The sequence below is a fragment of the Drosophila simulans genome, chromosome 2L (assembly GCF_016746395.2).
Source record: "Drosophila simulans strain w501 chromosome 2L, Prin_Dsim_3.1, whole genome shotgun sequence".
NCBI lineage: Eukaryota > Metazoa > Arthropoda > Insecta > Diptera > Drosophilidae > Drosophila > Drosophila simulans.
Window position 1 is genome coordinate 8,165,896 of NC_052520.2, and position 18,856 is coordinate 8,184,751.

The window sequence follows — 18,856 nt, forward strand, 5'->3', positions numbered from 1 at the left end:
ATTTATTAAGCGTGTATTTGTGTATGCTAAATTTAGAGAAGACGAAAAGAACCTCGGAACTCAAGTTATAATAGAATAAAGGGAGTTGAATAAAAGCCAATTGATATTGTTATCATACCCATTGTATTTGAGTAGTCGTAGGTACATGCATACACATTTTAAGACAATCATTTACATATATAAGTTTAATAAACTTAGGCTACACTAAATGTAAAACATGAAATGGCATTAATAGTATATAACATGGAGTGAGTGTGTGGTCCTAAAGCTATATCAGAATCTTGACAATGCCACTAAGTAGTATTGTTTCTTAAAGGCCCCTAAACAATTAAGTTGAAATTTTAACATTTTTTAAAAGGTTCTATCGCGTACGATTACTTTCTGTTAACAATTTGTTTTCCTAAGATCAACAATAGTCATTACATAAGTTGATTATATTTAAAATTTTCTATTTAAAATTTCACTTAAAACTCCAACTGAGCTGCAAAGAGGTCCTAAACTTAAGCTAATGGCTCCGGGACGTCCTAATACCTTCGTTGCTCCTTCTCGTTGACGGTGGACAGTGGCTGATAGCTGGGATTCGAGAAGGCCTCCGTGGAGGCTCCAGCACCAGCGCCCCCGCCACCTGTTGTGGTTTTGCCGGGTATATTCTTCCTGGGTGGCTTCATATTCACATAGTTTTCGGAGGACTGCCCATTGAGTTTGGTTTCCACATGATGGCGAGGGGACGGTGTGGGCGTGGCATACTGCTGCATGATGGCCTGATTGAAGCGCCTTCCCTGCTCCGGACTCCCATCCGATCCGGTGGAGCGGCGATGCAGCATAGGTATCTCCTCCGGCGCCTGATCCGCCACATCGACAGTTGGCATGCCGTTCTTCTTGCGGAGCGGCTTACTCGATCCGCTGTTGAGATTGTTACTCAGCGTAGGCGACTGTCGCGCCCCTGGGAAATTGAAAGTGGTTTCGCTAGAGAAATCCGGAAAGTCTGAGGTCTCGCCCTCGAGGCGTTTGGGTGAGAATATGGCGGTGCTGGCATCGGGATCAGAGTCCCGGCTCATCTCCATGTAGTCATCCGGCAGCTCCTCGATGCCTGAGTTAGTGTGCCAGCGAGAGTGGGTGCATTAGGATGGCCAGATGGGTGTGTGGGTGATTGTGCGCAGTTAGTAACCTGATACATGGCCGTGGCTGAAGTAATACTCACGTATATCGGGAACTATGTGCCCGTTCACGTAGCGCGGAGCTGCAGGCGCCATCTCGTCGGGTGAGCCCATCAGTGCCAGGTAATCCGTGGACTGCTTCTTCATGTACTCAATGTTGCTCTGCATGTACGGATTGTTTAGGTCCAAGTAGTGCTGTAATTGTTCCTAATTTATTATTCTGTTTCATATTCAAAAATGTTTTCCCACTTACGCTGGCTACATCCTCGCCCAGCATGTTTGCAAATCGCTTCTCCAGCTCAGCAAACAAAGGTCTGCTCTCGGGACTGAAAGAATAGAGATTAATATGACGATGGATTCGGATTAAACGTTGAATCTAGATACTTACTTCTTTCGCCAGCACTCTAGCATAATCTCGTAGAGCTCCTGGTTGGCAAATTTCGGCTTCTCCATGCGGTAGCCGTCGTTCAGTTTGTTAAAAAGCTCCTGGTTGGGATCGATGCCCGGATACGGCACCTTGGCCAGCGAGAACATCTCCCATAGAACAATTCCATAGGACCAAACATCGCTATATGTGCTGAACACATGATCGCTCAGCGATTCCAGCGCCAGCCACTTGATGGGCAGCTTTCCACTCTCTATTCAATTCGTTTTATTTATGTTAATAAAAAGTTAAGTAACAAATAGATTTAGAATTACCTGACTTCTTGTAGTTATCCCCTCGATACATGGATCGAGCCAGACCAAAGTCACAAATCTTTACCACATTGTCCTCGCAGAGGAGAATATTTCTGGCGGCCAGATCGCCGTGCAACACCTTCTTGGAGGACAAGTAATCCATGCCCCTTGCCACTTGGAATGCCCAACTGATCAAATCCACAGTGGTCACTGTCATCGCCTCCGTGGAGTCGGTTTTGTAATTGGAACGCCAGGCGGGTTGTACGGAGTTATTGGACATTATTTGATCGTCTGTTGATTAAGATATAATAAGCACAAACATATTGTGAAAATCTCCTAGGCGTGAACCTACCTTCTGGGACGGTGGTCATCACGGTGGCACAGGTATCCATCTGACGGTCGTAGCTGTAGGTGGCTGATCCGGATCCGGTTCGTCCGGCTCGGGTGCCCGATCGGGGATCATTGTCCGAGTTTCTGCGATGAGTTGGCGGTTGCGTGTTATTGTTGTGCGGCTCATTAATGTAAGAGTGGATCGGGAAACCGACATTGGCGTACTTCAAGCCACCACCATTCGTATCGCTGTTAGTTGGAGTTAGGTCGCCACCACAAGGACACAGTATAGACACACAGAGCGGGGAGCACACAGGAGAAGAGACCACAACCAGGAGCAGGATCACAAGCACCAGTGCAAGAACATTCAGGGTTTTTTGTTTAGAGTGTGTGTAGTTTAGTTAATTGTATCGTGTTTGGTTGTTAGGTACAAGTAGTTGGTGGTGGATAAATAATAGTGGTAGTACCAAAACCATGAAACAAAACGTTAGAAGAGTTAGTTAACACAAAGGTTATCTTAAGTTGAAGTCAGTCAGCTTTGAGATTGTTAGTTACGTACATATATTTAATAAATCATAATAATTTGTTAGACAGTTTAAAAGACCCCGATTACTTACCGGTTTAGTTCATAGTTGTCGGACATGCGCTGGGTCATGATGCTGGGGTCAATGTGATCGGTATCTGGATTGATTTGATTGATAAAGCACTTCCTGTTCCTCAGAAGGAAGTTCTGAATGTTGCCAAAGCGACAGTATTCCACAATGACCATGAGTTCGCCTAAATGATTCACAGATTAATATATTAAAAACACTGAATACTCAAAGTCTTTCCCGTAAATAACGAAACTTACGCTTTGCTATATTTTTTGTAACTGCACCCAGGAGATTGACCACATTCAAGTGCTGTCCCAGATGTACCATGATCTTGAGCTCGGAGACCAGTGCCCGCACCACCTCGTTGTCAGCCGTCGCCTTGACCATTTTGACGGCCACCGTGGTGGTGGGCTCCTCTCGCCGAATGCCCTTGGCCTCGCCCTTGAGCACTACGCCAAATGCTCCGGCTCCCAGTTGCTTGCCCAGCTTCAGGTTGTCCCGCGGGAACTCGAATTCCCGATTGTAGGGCAGCAGTTCCGCCTGCTCGTCCAGGGTCAGATCGGGATTAATGTGTCCCACGGCGCCCTCCTCGAAGTTGGCCAATCCGGCTGCCTTAAGGGCCAGATGCCGCTTGTGCTCCTTCTGGTAGCGCACGGCCAGGAAGAGGCACAGACCGATCAGGATGAGGAATAGTATCACACCGAACCACACCCAGGCCATGCTAATGCCGGGCAGATCTAAAATGTATATCCAATGTGAAACTATACTTTTCAATAGCAATAACAATTCGAAACTCACCTGATATCACCACCGTGAAGGAGCGTTCGATTCTGTCCAGTCGGTTCTCGACCACACACTTGTAGACGCCTTCATCTCCGGGATAGAGGTGAGTGATCAGCAGCTTGGATTCCTTTTCAATAATGTGCCTGAGCTTTGATTCGGTCACCTCCTTGTCGTCCTTAAACCAACGCACAATGGCCACGGGAACCGCTGTGGAGGCACACTCCAGCTCCAGCGTTTGGCTAAGTTTGCGCTTTATTTTCGAGTGTCCCGCCTGGTCGGCGTTTGTCCACTGAGGAGCAGAGGGATCGTGGACGTACAAGTCTATCTCCCGGCTGCTGTAAACGGCGTCGTTGTCGTTGTGGTAGGCCCGGCACTCGTAGGTTCCACGATCCCTGTCGGATATCGTGGAGATGTGTACAGTGCTCTTGTAGGAGTACTTGGTATGGCTGGTCTCAATGCGAACCACTGTGTGGAAAATTGTTTTAAATTATATAACAGCACGCACGGAAAGCACTTAGAGACTCTTACAATCTGACTCCTTCAAATTTTCTCCATTGATGAACCATTTAAGATTTCCATCAAAGTGATAGGCCAGCGCCTCGCAGGTGAAGTTCACATTATCCTCCTTGGCGATTTTGTGATCCTTATCGAAGTCATATATGGTCATGTTCTCGGAAATGTTGCCCAGCAGAACGTGCGCCTTCGTCAGGGACCTCCGTTCCTTTCCATCAATGATATTTTGGGCAATGCACGTGAGGATTCCCGGCTCCGTGGGCAGGAACGATACCTCGTATATGCGTTCCACACTCAGCTTTCCGGGTCTCGGTCGGGTCTGGAACTGGAGATGGTATACAAAGTGTTGGTAATTGTGCCCAAAACGTAAGGGGGAGATGGTTTTAAACAAATACCTGGTATTTCTCCTGTTCACTCGGCAACTGCAGAACGACAACACCAAAGCATGGGACGACACAAGAAAGCAATACAAATATAAGGACGAAACGATTACAAAATAATCCATAACATTAACTAAAGAACCCATCAGATATACCCTTACATCGTACTACTTACGCTAAAGTTCTGATTGAGTACGGAGCAAGTGGGCCACCGTGGTTCCAGGCTGCAGGGGCGGAAGAAGAAGGTGACGATAGCCGGCGGATAGGAGCGTACGGTGCACTCCAGTCGCGCCACAGATCCCACCTGGACATAGGCATCGGACATCTTTAGCGCCGGAGCGTCCATCACACTGACATTGTACTCCCGCTGGACGATGCCGAAGGAATTGGATCCTCGGAGGACATACGTGCCGCTGTCCTGCAATTGGGCGTTCAGCACCTGGAGCATTGTGCTCAATTCCGTGGAGAGAATCTTGAAGTTATTCTCCGACTGCCGCACCTCGGTGCCATCGGGCTTGAACCAGCTGAAGGAGGGCGTCGGAAATCCCTCAAAGTTCGCGGTCATCTGGATGGTGCGATTGGCATATTCCTGCACGTTGTAATGACCCGATGGTTCGCCCACGTTCAGGTAACTTTCGTTTTGCTCTGTTTTGGTTTTGGTAAACAAATAGATAAATATCTTCATAATACTCAATATATTTAACACTCACTTAGGACCTTAATCCTGTAGGTGGCACGTTGTACGTTCTGGTTGGAATTGTCTGTGGTCACACACTTGTATAGACCAGTGTCCGAGGGTTGTGCATTCAGCACTGTCAAGGTGCTCCTGCCCGTCTGGTGGGTGCTGTTCCTGGTCTTGGGATCGGTTCTCGATTGGGAGGCAAAGATGCGATTCTGCGGGAAATCATTATCTTAGTACTGCTCTTTTAAAACACATGCAGATTGAGGTTTACTGACCTCATCCCGGGATGGAGTGAACCATTCCATTCCGTATACTGATTCAACGTAGGCGGACTGCTCGCAATCCAGGGTGAAGTTGGTGTCCGTAAAGACATGATGCTCCACGGAGGACCTGATCACCGGCTTTGGCAGCGGCTTGCCGTCTTCTGTGGCGTTGGTAGAAAGTTTAGCTTTATTAGATACCCTTCGCAATGGACTGGGACTGGCCAGCAATGCTACAGCTTCATGCAGATGGTTGGGTTAGACATAGACGTGGACACAGATGGGTTAACGTTTCTACAGTACTTAGGCGGTAGGTGTTAGCATTGATTAGTAGCGAATAAGGTTGCTAAAGCAGTTAAATCAGTCCATAACCAACATAAATCGAACACAAAAGGATGCAAGAAATTATAACGCACAACCAGGACAAAAAATCATTAACAGAATGGACACACGAACAGATCAACAACAGCCAGGACAACACTTACGCCCTGGTCTGGGTGAGGGCGACGCATTCATCGGAGCCAGGCGGGCTGGACTTCGCCGTGCCCGCTCCCTGGATAAAGTTCCATCACCACCACGGATTAGTGCCACATTACCCGTCGATTGGTTAGTAACAGTGAGGACCTCGTCATCGCCATCGGTGACACCTGGTGCATTTGTGTACACCATGTTAGTCGGTTGGGTACGAGGGATTTCCAATCCGGTTGCTGGAGGAGTTAGCAGATTAACATGACATTGGGTACGGCAGGTCAATCAATATTTTTTGAGGGCGGGAAGACAAAGGAAGGCAAAAATACCATTGGTTAGCACACCTAAATATGTTACTAGCAAGCCGTGATTTTGAGTAGTGTGCCAGTTTTTAAGTTCATTTTTTAAGTACAATTTTAAGAAATTAATGGAAGTTTAAACCGAAAACTGAGTAAAAAAAAACATATTTGATTTGAAGTCAGTTTTTTTAACTTTGTGCGAAAGTCTACAACTAAATGCGTGCAGTGTAGTTTCGTGTATTGGCTGTAGAGTGTGATTAAGGCCAATAAATTTGGAAGAGAATGTAGTTTGCATAGATTAGATCCTTGGCATCAGGATAGACCATAACCATAACCGATCCCGAAACCGCTTCCGATGATCGATTCCAAATATAATTGAATAGTGGAAAGCAATATTTACGACATGTATAGACGGAAATCACAAATCACAAACTTTGGGGTGCAAAAACTCACTATCAATGTGACCGTTACCAATAAAGCGCACTTCTATGCTGGTCATCTCCTCTTCGTTATGCGGGAATGGCGGATTGGGGCGGCAGTAGTAGTCGCCGCCATCCACGATGCTGCGAATTTCGATGGTGAATCCCCGTTGCGGATCGTATCGACCGACAGATTTGCTGGAATGCATCTGCACATAGGCATATTGGTCAGATATCAATCAAGTGGGTATTCAATTGAAATGGTAGCCTACATTTGGACTGGCTATCTGCTGCCTATCAACACTATTGCGAACTTGGAGCTGATTGGTTAATACTACGCTATAATAATATATTATTATGTCTGTACAGTAGAGTTCGAGTATATATACATATATGGAGCATAGGGGTCTAACTACGAAATCAATTAAAGACAGACATACTTTCTGGATAGGTAACGTCAATGATAAATTCATAGTCCAACGTTTTGCAATACAAGTAACCGGATACACAGTCAATGACTTGAAAGGTAAAGCCCCATCTGGGATGGTACCTCACACTATCGAAGAACTTGGGGTTACCCTGAATCTGACCTTTCGAGCTGATTTTCCACGTGCTCTGCGCGCCGAGAAAAGAAGATCATAAGTTCGGGGGTAACACCAAAAGTACATACTTAGGACCTGCATGAATCTCATAAAATTAGAGAACTTGGACTGGTCTTAATTTCTTAAATTAATTAATTTAATTATATATAGTAAAATCTCTTCATGCAGGCCCTTTTTTGGCCCATTAGAAAGAATATTTTTGAAAGTGTTTTCAAGCTGTAGATCCTGCCCACTTACTTCTCCATTACTGGTCTCCAGCAGCACCTCTGTGTCCGGCATGGCTGGCTTGCAGGGTATGACTACGTCAGTGTACTGGCGTGCCGTCACCACGTTGTGACTATCGACCAGCTTAGTGTCCGGATCATTCACGTACACGTAGATGGAGCTGGCGTATCCCTGATTAACCAGTTCGATCATCACCTCATCCGACTGCTCCTCCTTGGCGATTTGACTAAACTTTGAGTTCTTCACGCAATAGTAGGCTGCCACATAGTCAGCCGTCACCTCGATGAGATCCACGCTGGTACCGAATGGTCGAGCCGGATCCTCCGTATTATTGAAGGACTTTACATGCACGTACTGCGATTGACTGGTCCACCAGCTCATAGGCTCGTCGCCCTCGCACTTTAGCGTGGTGCTCGTCTGGGCATCCAGGATTATGGCGCTCTTGCAGGGCGTCATCAGGGGAGCTCCATTCTCGCCGCCGCAGTTCTCGATGCTGTCATCGGGATCCGGCGAGAACTGCTGCAAAGGCACTGAGATCGTAGAAGAGAACATACATATAAGTATTATAATAAACAATATATTTATTAGTGCATCTGTCCATTTGTCCGTATTTCTGTCCGTATAAGCAGTACACATCTTTCATCGGTGCATGGTAAATAGAAGGTCATCTGCACTCCTATATTGTTGTTCATTGATCGCTGGAATGCCCTACAACGGAGCACTCCACATGCCGCTTTATCTATTGCCTTAGGCCTCCTCCCCTACGGTCAACAATATCACCATCCACTGGGTGGCGCTACAATAATAATGACTTCCAGTGATTTGCGGTCGAGGGCGTCATGGGCGCAGATGCACAATCCTTTACCCAATCCCATGCTTCATATTTAATTGATCATGGTATCCCAAAAGGCTGCGCGTAGCTACGCCTCTGCGATGGCCGCTCAACTAGTTTGTTTTGCCTTCTAGGCTCGGAATCAATTGTTTGTTTACTGCGATAACAATAGAGTTGATAGCTATTATAATATGCTCTCCGCTCATACATATGTACATACATAAGTGTAAGTAAGGAAAGTCTTTATAAATGCACAACAATATCAAACTCGTAACTAATACAAACGACACTTGAATCGACGACACTAGTCCGAAATTCGGGCATATATCAACCAGAGTTCAAAGTTCAGAGCGGTGTCTATAAACTGTGGCTGTCGGATCTGTCTGGAGTGGCTCAAGCGTAGAGATGGATAGATTATGGCATTACACAGAGAAAAATTCAATGCAAGTGAACGAAAACTAATAGTTGAATGAAATCTCTTCAACACAATCATATCGCATCTTAAAAATGGAATTGTAAATATATAAATAAGAATCAACCTTGATTGTATTTAAACGCTGACATGGATTACTCTGTTTTTTGTCTCAGTGCATTTAATAATAAAGAATGTGCGATTGTTGACAGGAAGCAAGCCATACATAAATATCAATGCATATTCGCAGATATGTATTGTTTTTTTTTTTAATTGTGCAAATTGAAAGCCTTAGCCGTCGTGTATTTTCAGGGCTTTCTCTTATCAGTTCCATAAAATTCTTTGGAATTAAGTAAATGGTAGGAAAGTATGTTTTGTTGTTTTTTTTTTTTTTTTTGAATGAGATTTGTGCAGGGCTACTTACCAGCATCGCTCCACGAGATCCGCAAAATCAGGAGCAGGGGCAGCAGAATCCACCGCGGAAGCATCGCCATTTGGCTTGGTTAGTTTGTTTCCTCTGCGATTATATATTGTGCTAATTTTACACTCATAAATATTCACAATTTTAACACATTTGGCCCTTTAATGCCATGGTCACGCTGGAAGACACTTTGCTCACTTAGCGTTGCACTGAAAAAAATCGAAGGATTTTTCGTTGATTAGAGTTGAAGTTGTGAATTAAACCGATTATAGATATTGTTTGTTTGTCTCTTTTATATTAAGATAATTAGTTTTTAATTCGCATTTGCTATTTGTTATTTGTCTCTTTTCATATGCAGCACATTTTGCTAATCAGTAAATATGTTCATATATTATGCACGTTGTGTTCCATTTTTAGTTTTTTTCACAAACTTTACTTTAGTTAAACACATTTCTTTTATAGAATTTCGGTATATACTTGGTTATACTCCGCTTTTCGAGCACAAGTGAACAGCATAGCCATCCGAGGAGGAATAAAGCTTTCGCTGGATGGTCGGAGGAACCATGCGATAAGGGAATTGTATATGTTTTCTACACTTCATTCAGGCCCGATAAATTCGATAAAGCGGAAATACAAGAAAATAAATCTTGTAAGTCTTCTCCAGATATTGTGCTCACGCATAAACAACAAGAACAACACAATGGGCTCCACAGTTTTTTTTGGTGTCATATCCGCATTTTGAAATGCAAGTTTCCGGGCGATATACATATACATATTTTTTGGGGCGGAGGGCGGTGTGCCACACCCACCGACGGATGAGGCAACAGGTCACCCACGTGGCCATAACTCACTGTCACACAAGCTGAGCTGAACTGAGCTAGTCTAAGTCTCTAAATGACAACGGGACATGCACAATTAAACAAGCGGATTAACTATTGCCCACACGGCCACAAAAAGATAAATTTGTAAAGATACATATATGAAATTAAATGAAGCAGCATTTTGATGTCAGCATGGCATATTTTTTTTAGGCTTTTATAGCTTTAATTAAATGTTCTGCAAAACAGGAATAAGATAACGATGTTCCTATATACATATTGTATATATTATCACACACCAGCAGTACGTTAAATTTAAATTTAAACTTATGCCTTTACTTGAGAGCTTTTTATGTTTTTTGTAGATTTAAACTTATGCTTTCAGTGGCGAGCTTGGTTTTTTTATGTTTTTTGTGCTCACTATCAAAAGTTGCTTATCATGTCAGTTTGCTTCGAAAAAAAAACAGCATGTGTGGATAAGCCGCTGCTTTTAGTTTCAGTATGACATATTTTGTTAAATACGATGTTGAATTGAATTGACTTTCTTTTCCAGTGTGTGCAAGCGGCGCCTCCGTTTGCCGGCAATTAGAGCAAACGAGCTGGCTGCTGATGGGCCACTTCCGTGGCCATGTCGTATAAATGTAATCCCTCCGAGCCACAGACAACAAGTGTCCCGGCTGCTCGCTGGACACACCAATAAACTGCCATTTAATTTGCTGGCCAACTTTGAGGGCACTCCTCCAGCGCCTTCGTGATGACATTTTGGCCTATGCGACTCCCTCTGGCTAATTGCCAGGTGGTCAGCCAACACAGAGCCATTCATCTTTGTCACTCCCAGGACAACTCGGGGGTCAGTGCTCAGTCCGTTTGCAGCGTTTGTTGGCCAATTGAATTTGCTCTGGTTTCACCTGCCCCACGTATCCGCACCGGTAGGTAGCATTGCGGATTAAACGCAATCAGCTGGCAAATATTGACTCGGTCGCTAATCACCTGAGAGGAGGAGCAGCTAATGGAACGATAAAAAGGCGGAAAACTAAGGGGCATGAAGTTTAACTCCGCTGAATACTCTTTCTTTTTTTATTATTTCAAAAATAAAACTATTTTAGTATTTCGAAAATGATACAATGTACATAGATAAACGCTTTGAATCGGTATTAAATATTTTACTCAGCAAATCCTCAGATTGTTTCGCTCAATAAAAATTCGACAGAATTCATATTTATCGGCGAATTTGTTGGTCATTTGAATCATGCCGGGTTTTTCATCAGTCGATAGTAGACCACTTCCGCGCGAATGCAAAATTAAATGCAAATCTTCGAGTATGTATTATTTCCGCAACTGGCACTATGTTCCAAATCCAATATCGCATCAGGAATGTAGGAGAGTAAAGCCCATAACCAGTAGCAGACAGGCCATCAAATGTGTCTGGCTGCTTGTGGCAAGTTGCAAGTTGCTGGCCGCCAAGCAAATCTTGGACTTTGACAAGGAGAACTTAAGACTTGCAACTCCGTTTTCTGCCAGTCACTCGCCACACAGTGAGAAAAAAACTTTGGCAGGCAGCCAACTCATAAATAGATAGCATTTCAATACTATGAGCAAGAAAAGTTTTTAAAAAAATGTTCAAAATGGTTTTGAAGTTATTTTTATATTTAAACTACGATTTAAAGTATAGCTGATTTTTTTCGGTGCATTGGTTTGTGTTGTCGCTGGAATGCAAGTTGTCATGACGACACGCCCACTTTGGCCATTTTCAAGGGCGACTCCGTGCTGTGGCATTTTCCTTTAGCCCCCATTGCGTCTATTTATATCTGGGCAACAGTTTTTCTTGCTGCTCTTTTAAGTGCCTCACGTGCCCGTGACGCAAATTACGGTGCGCCCTAATTGCAGTCCCAGCTGCAGGCGAATCCCTTTTCTTCCCAGCTCTGATATTTCTCTCTGATTGTCTTCTTACACAGTCCTCGGATCGCAATTAGCCATGGGCATAATGAGGCCAGTTTGGTTGGTAAGAGGTGGGGATCTCTGCCTCATCCGCCCTATCGCGGAGTACACAATTCTGCACTTAGTCAGTTTCAGTCGTGGGCAAACAGAACGCTCAAAATATCTGCTCCAATTCGAGCTTTTTCATTGGCAGCAATGCAATTATAGCCAGTTGCTTATCAATCCTTAATATTGGTTTATAATCTTGTTTACAATGTCATCGCAAAATAATGCCAATCGATTATCTTTTAAGAAGGAAATACACAGAAATAAGAATTTATGAATTGTTATGATCATTTCGTTTAAAATATTTTTTAATCCGAACAGAATAATGACTTTCAACTGTGAATGCTTAAATGTATCTTGTTGAAAGAAGCAAAACACAGCCAGATGAATAATTTGCTCGGCATTTTTCAGCTGTCTTGTTTTTGTGCAAAGAAAGAAAATACAATTTCCCAAAGTCACTCTTCTACGCTTTTTGCGGTTGCATTCTTCTGCGTAATCTATTAGATTTCTAAAAGTTTTGAGTGTTTCTGTGAGATACGAAATGTATATGATTAATCAAGTGCTCCCCGAAACTTTCATATCAATTCGCGACTATCAGAATCCACATCGATATACAACATATGTTTAACACACAATTGTTTACCACCATCGAGTCGTATAAATAATAAAGAATGACGTCATTCCACGGTCGAGTGGCGCCGCCTTAATTCGTTCATTCATTCACCAATGTCCCCCACATTTAATGATTCCCCTTTCCACCTTTTTGGTTTATTCATGTGTGACGTTTGCACTCACGTTTGCGTTTCATGTAAATCTGTTTATATAAGTGACGATATTTGCGTACTAATTAAACTGCCTAGCACTCACATTTATATGTTTTTTACGTATATATTATTATAATAAAACTGTATAGCACGCAAACCGGTTGACCGAATGGGAGAACTTTCCTTGAGAGCAAGTGTCTCCTTGCATATATCATCATCATCATCATTGGATTGTATTGCATTGATTGAACACATATTGCGAAATCTTTTGTTTCAAAGAGTGATCTTGCAGCAGAATGTATAATGTATAAACAGTCATTGAAAATCGTTTAAGGAACTTATAATATAATATAACAATCACAATTCAGGTACAATTGTATATTTACCAAGCACAAGAGCTTAAAAAACACACAACCAAATTGTTGATAAGCTTGTTATTCACTTGATTTTTTGTGAATTTCCCAAGCTATATTTATGCGAGTATCTAATAAGCACTTTTTACCCAGAACCAAGCTATAAACTTAGGCAAACTTTTGAAGCAAATTTATGCAATGATACAATGTGTATTTATGTGCAGACAAGAGAACTCTTTCATGCGTTTTTGCCATAAAAAAAAAGGATGGTCATTTCATGTTTCGGCTACATCAGTGGCCAACATTCTTATTAGTTCCATGTTTTTTCAACAAAAAATAAAGAAAAAAAAAGAAATAGCATTCCATTCCAGCACTTTTCTTTACGCCGAAACTTTTGACAGTTTAACGCTTTGCCGGGAAAATCTTTCAACGTTATTTGATTCTTTATGGCCAATGAACGGAAAACTTGCTGCATGTGCAACAGATTCATTTCGAGGTTTGAGTGCGGTTTTTGTGGCTTTCCCTCACGTGTTTCTGAAAAATGGTTTTTACTCCGAAAATTTCGCCGCCTACGTGCCTGGACTTCAACGGTTGACCCTCGTCACGGGCGAATTTTCCTGCAGCTCTTTTCCACCTCTGTCCATTTTAATTTGCAACTCCCTTGTACAAATTGAATATATATGGGCCACAAGCTTCGTGTTTATTTTTGCAATTATCCGGAGTCGAGTAAAAGAAGTGTGTCTCATTGTTCCGACTACCTTTTGTTTGGGCCAACGAAAATTTACGACTCTTTCGACCGAGTTTTTCCGTGCTTTTATTTGATTTTCCCGCTGACCTTTGGCGTTGCGTTGTTTCTGTGTTTGTGCGAAAGTCAAGTGTTTTCCTTTGTTTTTTCCATTACAATTGAAATTTCGCGCACCACATCTTAATGGAAAGTTGAATCGTTCACGAATTCTGTGATTGCAATTGCAAACATGCCGCTGGCTTCTGGCCAAAATAATGAGCAGTCGCCACGGAGAAATACGAAAGAAATACTTGTACCGGGAAATATTTTTATCCATCTGCATTGCCTGGAAGCGGACAAAAGGGGTGTGGACTAGCATTTGCTTCATTAAAAATTCAGAAAATCGCCAGGCAGCCAAATTGAAATTTGCAATTTGGGCCAAGCTGAGATTTGCTGGCTCGTAAATCAAACTATTTGTCAATCGGTTAACAGCGGTATCGAGAGATCTGGGCCCAATCTGCCCGCCCACCCAGGCCAGAAAAGCGCGTGTGGGCCTTTTGGCCAACTCTCGTTTCGTTGGCCCAAAGCAAACCGTTCAACCAACGTTCTGCATAATGACGCTACTTTTGGCCCAGTTCGCGTGCCTCTTAATGATGAAGGGTATGTGGATGGATGGTGACATGGTAATGGAATGCCAGCTAATTCCATTAACCAATAGGCTTTCGTCAGGACAACGAATGTCCGCAAGTGGGCGTTAGCCAACCAAAAACGCTAATGAACGCAAGGATGTCATAGGGATAAGCATTTAGTTCGCTTAAATGCCAAAAGATAATGGAATTGCTTTTGCCACCCAAATTATTTCACCAAGAAAGTTTCAACAAAGTTTTTGGTGTCACACAAAATTTATCACTGAGTCAAGTTGTTTTTTCTCGCCTAATTAAAAAAAATTGAATTGTTTGCGACTTGTAGCAGCAATTATTGATTTAAATTGTCAACAAAAACAGAATCTTCAAACTGGCCATATATGTTTCCATTAACATCCAAGTGTGCTATATAAAATAATATTTTTCGGCACATAAATCGCTTTAATAAAAGCTGACTATTAATTTTGGGCGAGCTAAAGCTAATGACAATACCAAAGTCTGCAGAATTAATAGATCTTGGACTTGATTAATTGAGCAGACGTTTTAGCACCCTTCGATTGAGGTCACTTGACTTGTGGGTGAGCTGCTATCAGCGGGAACATCTGGTTTAATGTCACTTGTCCGACTCTAATTAATTGATATATGGTTCCGTTTCAATTGACAGTTTTGTTCTTTTTTTTTTTTTGGGCAAGTGCACAGCGCCCGCTGTGAATTCCGCCCACAAACAAGAGCAAGTTTTGCAATTTCAGCTCCACTGGAGCCCACGCCCACGTCCCCGCCCATTTGGCATTCCACATGCCAAATTCCCAGCTGAGAATAGAAATACGGGCTTCTGTGCGCAGATCTAATGCATTTTGAAGCGATAGCTGCAAGACAAATGCCCAAACAACAGGAGCTGCGAGAAAAAGGAAAAGTGACGCCTTGATGGATTGGCAACTGGAAGCGCAGAATAATGGGTTACAGAAATCAGCCGCAGCCTCAGATACCCGAGAAGCTGCAAGATTAAGGAACTGTAGCTAAACTGCGGGCGCACTGCAAGATAAACTATCTGGCAAATAGTTCTTAACAGCATTTCGCAACGGCCTATCTTTACTACCAATGGGGCTGCGATAAGGCCAGGAAAGAGATACGGGTTTTGGTTAGTTTAAGTAATGACCAAGCAGAAGCGGCGAAAATAATTTAATGTCTTTTTTTTTGGACAACCTTTGCATAACGCGCAAAGAAAGTGAAATGACATAAAAGTGAAATTACCGGAGCAGGTAATGTATCTTTCAGATGAGTCATTTGGGAAACGGTTTCTTTCGGTTGTGTAACACTCCAAAAGTCGCTCGAGAGATTTGGAAAGGTTATTTCTTTTGTTTTCCATAAGCTGGGAACTTAATAAAAAATTATAGTGAAACTGAATCGCTGGCATTCTGCCCAGATATTATACAACTACAACGCGTGGCGACAACAAGTTGTTGGCCAGCTGCTGGCGAATAAATAGAAATGTTATATGCGTTCACTTAATAGCCGACAAGTGTTTAATTTGTTTGTTTTGGGTTTCGCCCGATTAACAAATAAATATGGCCAACGTATATAGCCCATTTCGTGGCTCGCCGTGACCTCAAAACATGGCTCAATTTTATGCGATTTGTTTACTCAATGCATTTTTTGTTTTGACTGGCTGGCTGCCTTCATTTCATTTTATTCCCGTCGGAAATAAGATTGCTCTTGTATATATATATTTACTTATTTCCCTGATTCTCCGAAGTGCACTTGATTACGTGCAGTTTATGGGGCAGATAAAGTTTCCCAACGACTTTCCAACGCTTATGAATGGGTTTTAGTCTAGGGCCCAGGTGAAAGCCAATTGCCTGCTTAGCCTTTTTCGCAGATTTATGGCCAGGTTATTTCCACCTCTCCATGCAGACAGCTCCAATGGCCTGGCCAAAACATTTGTTGTCCGCTGTCCATTTATTATTTGTTATTTATTATTTATGTTCTGACTCAGACCACAGCGGATGTAAAGAGGCGAAGGTGTCCATTCATAGAATGCCAAAACAACCAAACCAACAAAGTATGTGAAAACGTGTTCAATGTTGGCCGCGACTACAGATGGAGATTGTCCACCGAATCGGTTTTATTTATGGCTTATTGGTAACCGGCAAATTCAATTAAACAGATATTATCTTAAATGGAAATTTATGAGCCAATTGCCCAAAGAGTTAAGGGGTTTCTCAAAAATGCTACAGCTTATCCGAACTGCCATAGAGAAACGGAAAATGGTTTTTCCGCTTTCAAGCCATGTTACTCTGCGGTTCTACAAAATGTGCCTAAACTCCATTCTAGTGCTCTTATCCACAAGATGAAGTCAATCTTCTGTGCATACCCAATCCTCTTGAGATTAAAAGATGTCTTGTGCAATAATACATATCAGCATTCCAAATACGTCTATCTGTATCTCTAGAGATTTTACAATCGCTTGAAATACACAAATTCGTTGTCACGCACATTCTTTGATTATTTTGAAGTCTATTTTCGGCGAGTTTTGCTTAAATATGTTGTGTGTATTTTTAATTAGTTTCTATTAAGGTGAAAGAACTACTATAACCATTTTCTCCAGTGCATACAAAGTAATTTATTCGTAATGGAGCTCTCTACTTCAGCACAATCAACTACAGTAAAGTATCTCTAATTTGACACCTACTGCGGGGGGCGGGGCAGGTGTGCGTATCTGGTGGATACTTGGCCATAAGCCCCACCTGATTAATGTGCCATGTGCATAATGGGTAGGTGTGAAAAAGAGGTGCAAGTGGCCAGTGGCAATTTGGAGGGAGCAAGCACATTTTCCAGGAACTACTAGTATCCATTGATTATTCTGGCTTATCACAACAGTTGTTCAATGCTCGATGCCAGGTTAATTCCAGTAAATATTTCATCCACACCTTCTTTTATGACTCGAAACTCCAACGATTCGTAGCAGTTTTCCACCACATTTTCCGGACTGCAGTCCGGAAAAGTGATTGAGAACGATGGCAATTAACAACAGCCTGGACTGGGAGGCCTTTTGAAGTGGCCAGAGATAAATGGAGCAGTCGGCGAATTGAAGGAGATCTGTATTCAATAAACAAATTGGGCACAGTGTGCAATTGGAGGCAATGAATTATGGGCATCTGATTCGATCAGAACTTCTCGATCCTGAGTCACGTATTGGGGGAAAATGTATCAACAGTTCGTTTGGTCAAGAAACGGATGGCGTGGAACCGGTTTAAGAAAGTCGCTATAGACACATTCAGTTAGTTGACCAGGCAAACAAAAGAAAGGTGAACCCTTTCTTCTTCATACATACATATATGTATAAACGAACTTTATTTTGGTGTTTCTGGAAAAGGAGTATGAGTAAGTTCGAAATCCATCGTAGTGTTATTCATATTCATAGTCTTACGCAGTCTACCGTTTGATCGCAGCAGCTTGGCAACAACAACAATAACAACTACTGAAGATACAACAACAACTCTTGAATGTACAACAGTCACGATCGGCGATGATTCACGATTTTGAATACCTGGCACCGGTGGATGTTTGCAGTCTCGATTACTTGGAATGCCGCTGACGTATTCACCATAGACACACGCACACTTTTCGTACACCCAACACTTATATGTACTTATCAATGAATAATACCAGCCAGTGATAATAGCACTCACACACGCACGCACACACACGCACTTCGAAAAAGGTCACTGATAATAGATCATTATGTACACCATCTATAGGAGCGTAGTGACCATGACTATTTTGGGTGTTTTTTGTAATTGCATTGAATTGAGCAACATCACGAGCGCCGAATTCGATTTCGATTTTCGGGCTTACGATTGACAATCACTTAGAACTCTTGTCAACCACCTGTGGCTGAGTTTGCATTTGTATTCGAATTCCGATTCGTATCTGTGTTTGTTATTTACTTTTGCGAAGGTGTGGGGGTTCGCTCACATCGATATCTAAACTTTTGAGTACGGATTCATTTGCTTAGCACCTTTGATGCTTCACTTATACTTATATACGACACGATTTGGTTTCGTTTCCATATCGCACACGATTCTATATCTATATTATCGAACGTATCTTCGAGCCTTTCAAAAATTAACGCTTACGTTGTGGATTTCGGTGCTTAACACTTTCTGCGTGGGGCGGTATTCAGCAGTATCGTTTGCTTTTGAAAGACAATAAATACTGCGTCGTCGGCAAAGTTTGAACAGTTTGCAACGAACAAAAGTGAAAAGCCCGCGAATTTTCTTCCGCTTTGACGTCCGAACAGCTCGAAAAGTTAACGTTAACTAGAGCTGGGGCACTATCGACGGTACTATCGAGGTATCGGATTCGATTAATAATTTGTGCTATCGATGAGCATCATCTAGAATAGAATGGATGGAATAATATTTTTGTTATATTCTTAGTCAACTTGATGTTAATTTTCTTGCTTCGTTAGAGAGTTGATCTCCTATTTAGTTTCTTTTTATTATTATTTCATTAC

At 42.6% G+C, this 18,856-nt stretch overlaps 1 protein-coding gene across 17 annotated transcripts; it reads right to left on the reverse strand.

The window, feature by feature from the left end:
- Positions 1-104: 104 nt before the first annotated feature.
- Positions 105-18,684, reverse strand: LOC6731463 (vascular endothelial growth factor receptor 1). Of its 17 annotated transcripts, none has more exons than XM_016178678.3 (19): positions 18,477-18,684; positions 9,058-9,263; positions 7,402-7,919; positions 6,615-6,771; positions 5,862-6,083; positions 5,392-5,540; positions 5,145-5,328; positions 4,610-5,079; positions 4,450-4,476; positions 4,070-4,379; positions 3,557-4,006; positions 3,016-3,495; positions 2,783-2,942; positions 2,188-2,414; positions 1,857-2,126; positions 1,546-1,795; positions 1,411-1,483; positions 1,202-1,352; positions 105-943 (listed from the first exon to the last, which is right to left on the reverse strand). In XM_016178678.3, the coding sequence occupies exons 2-19, from the start codon at positions 9,125-9,127 to the stop codon at positions 525-527; spliced, it is 4,587 nt and encodes a 1,528-aa protein (XP_016024126.1). In that variant the 5' UTR covers positions 9,128-9,263; positions 18,477-18,684; the 3' UTR covers positions 105-524. The 17 variants fall into 17 exon arrangements, with proteins under 17 accessions (XP_016024126.1, XP_016024119.1, XP_044779233.1 ...); XM_016178671.3 differs by having other exon boundaries at positions 105-1,090; XM_044923298.1 differs by having other exon boundaries at positions 105-1,090; positions 5,392-5,615.
- Positions 18,685-18,856: the final 172 nt, after the last annotated feature.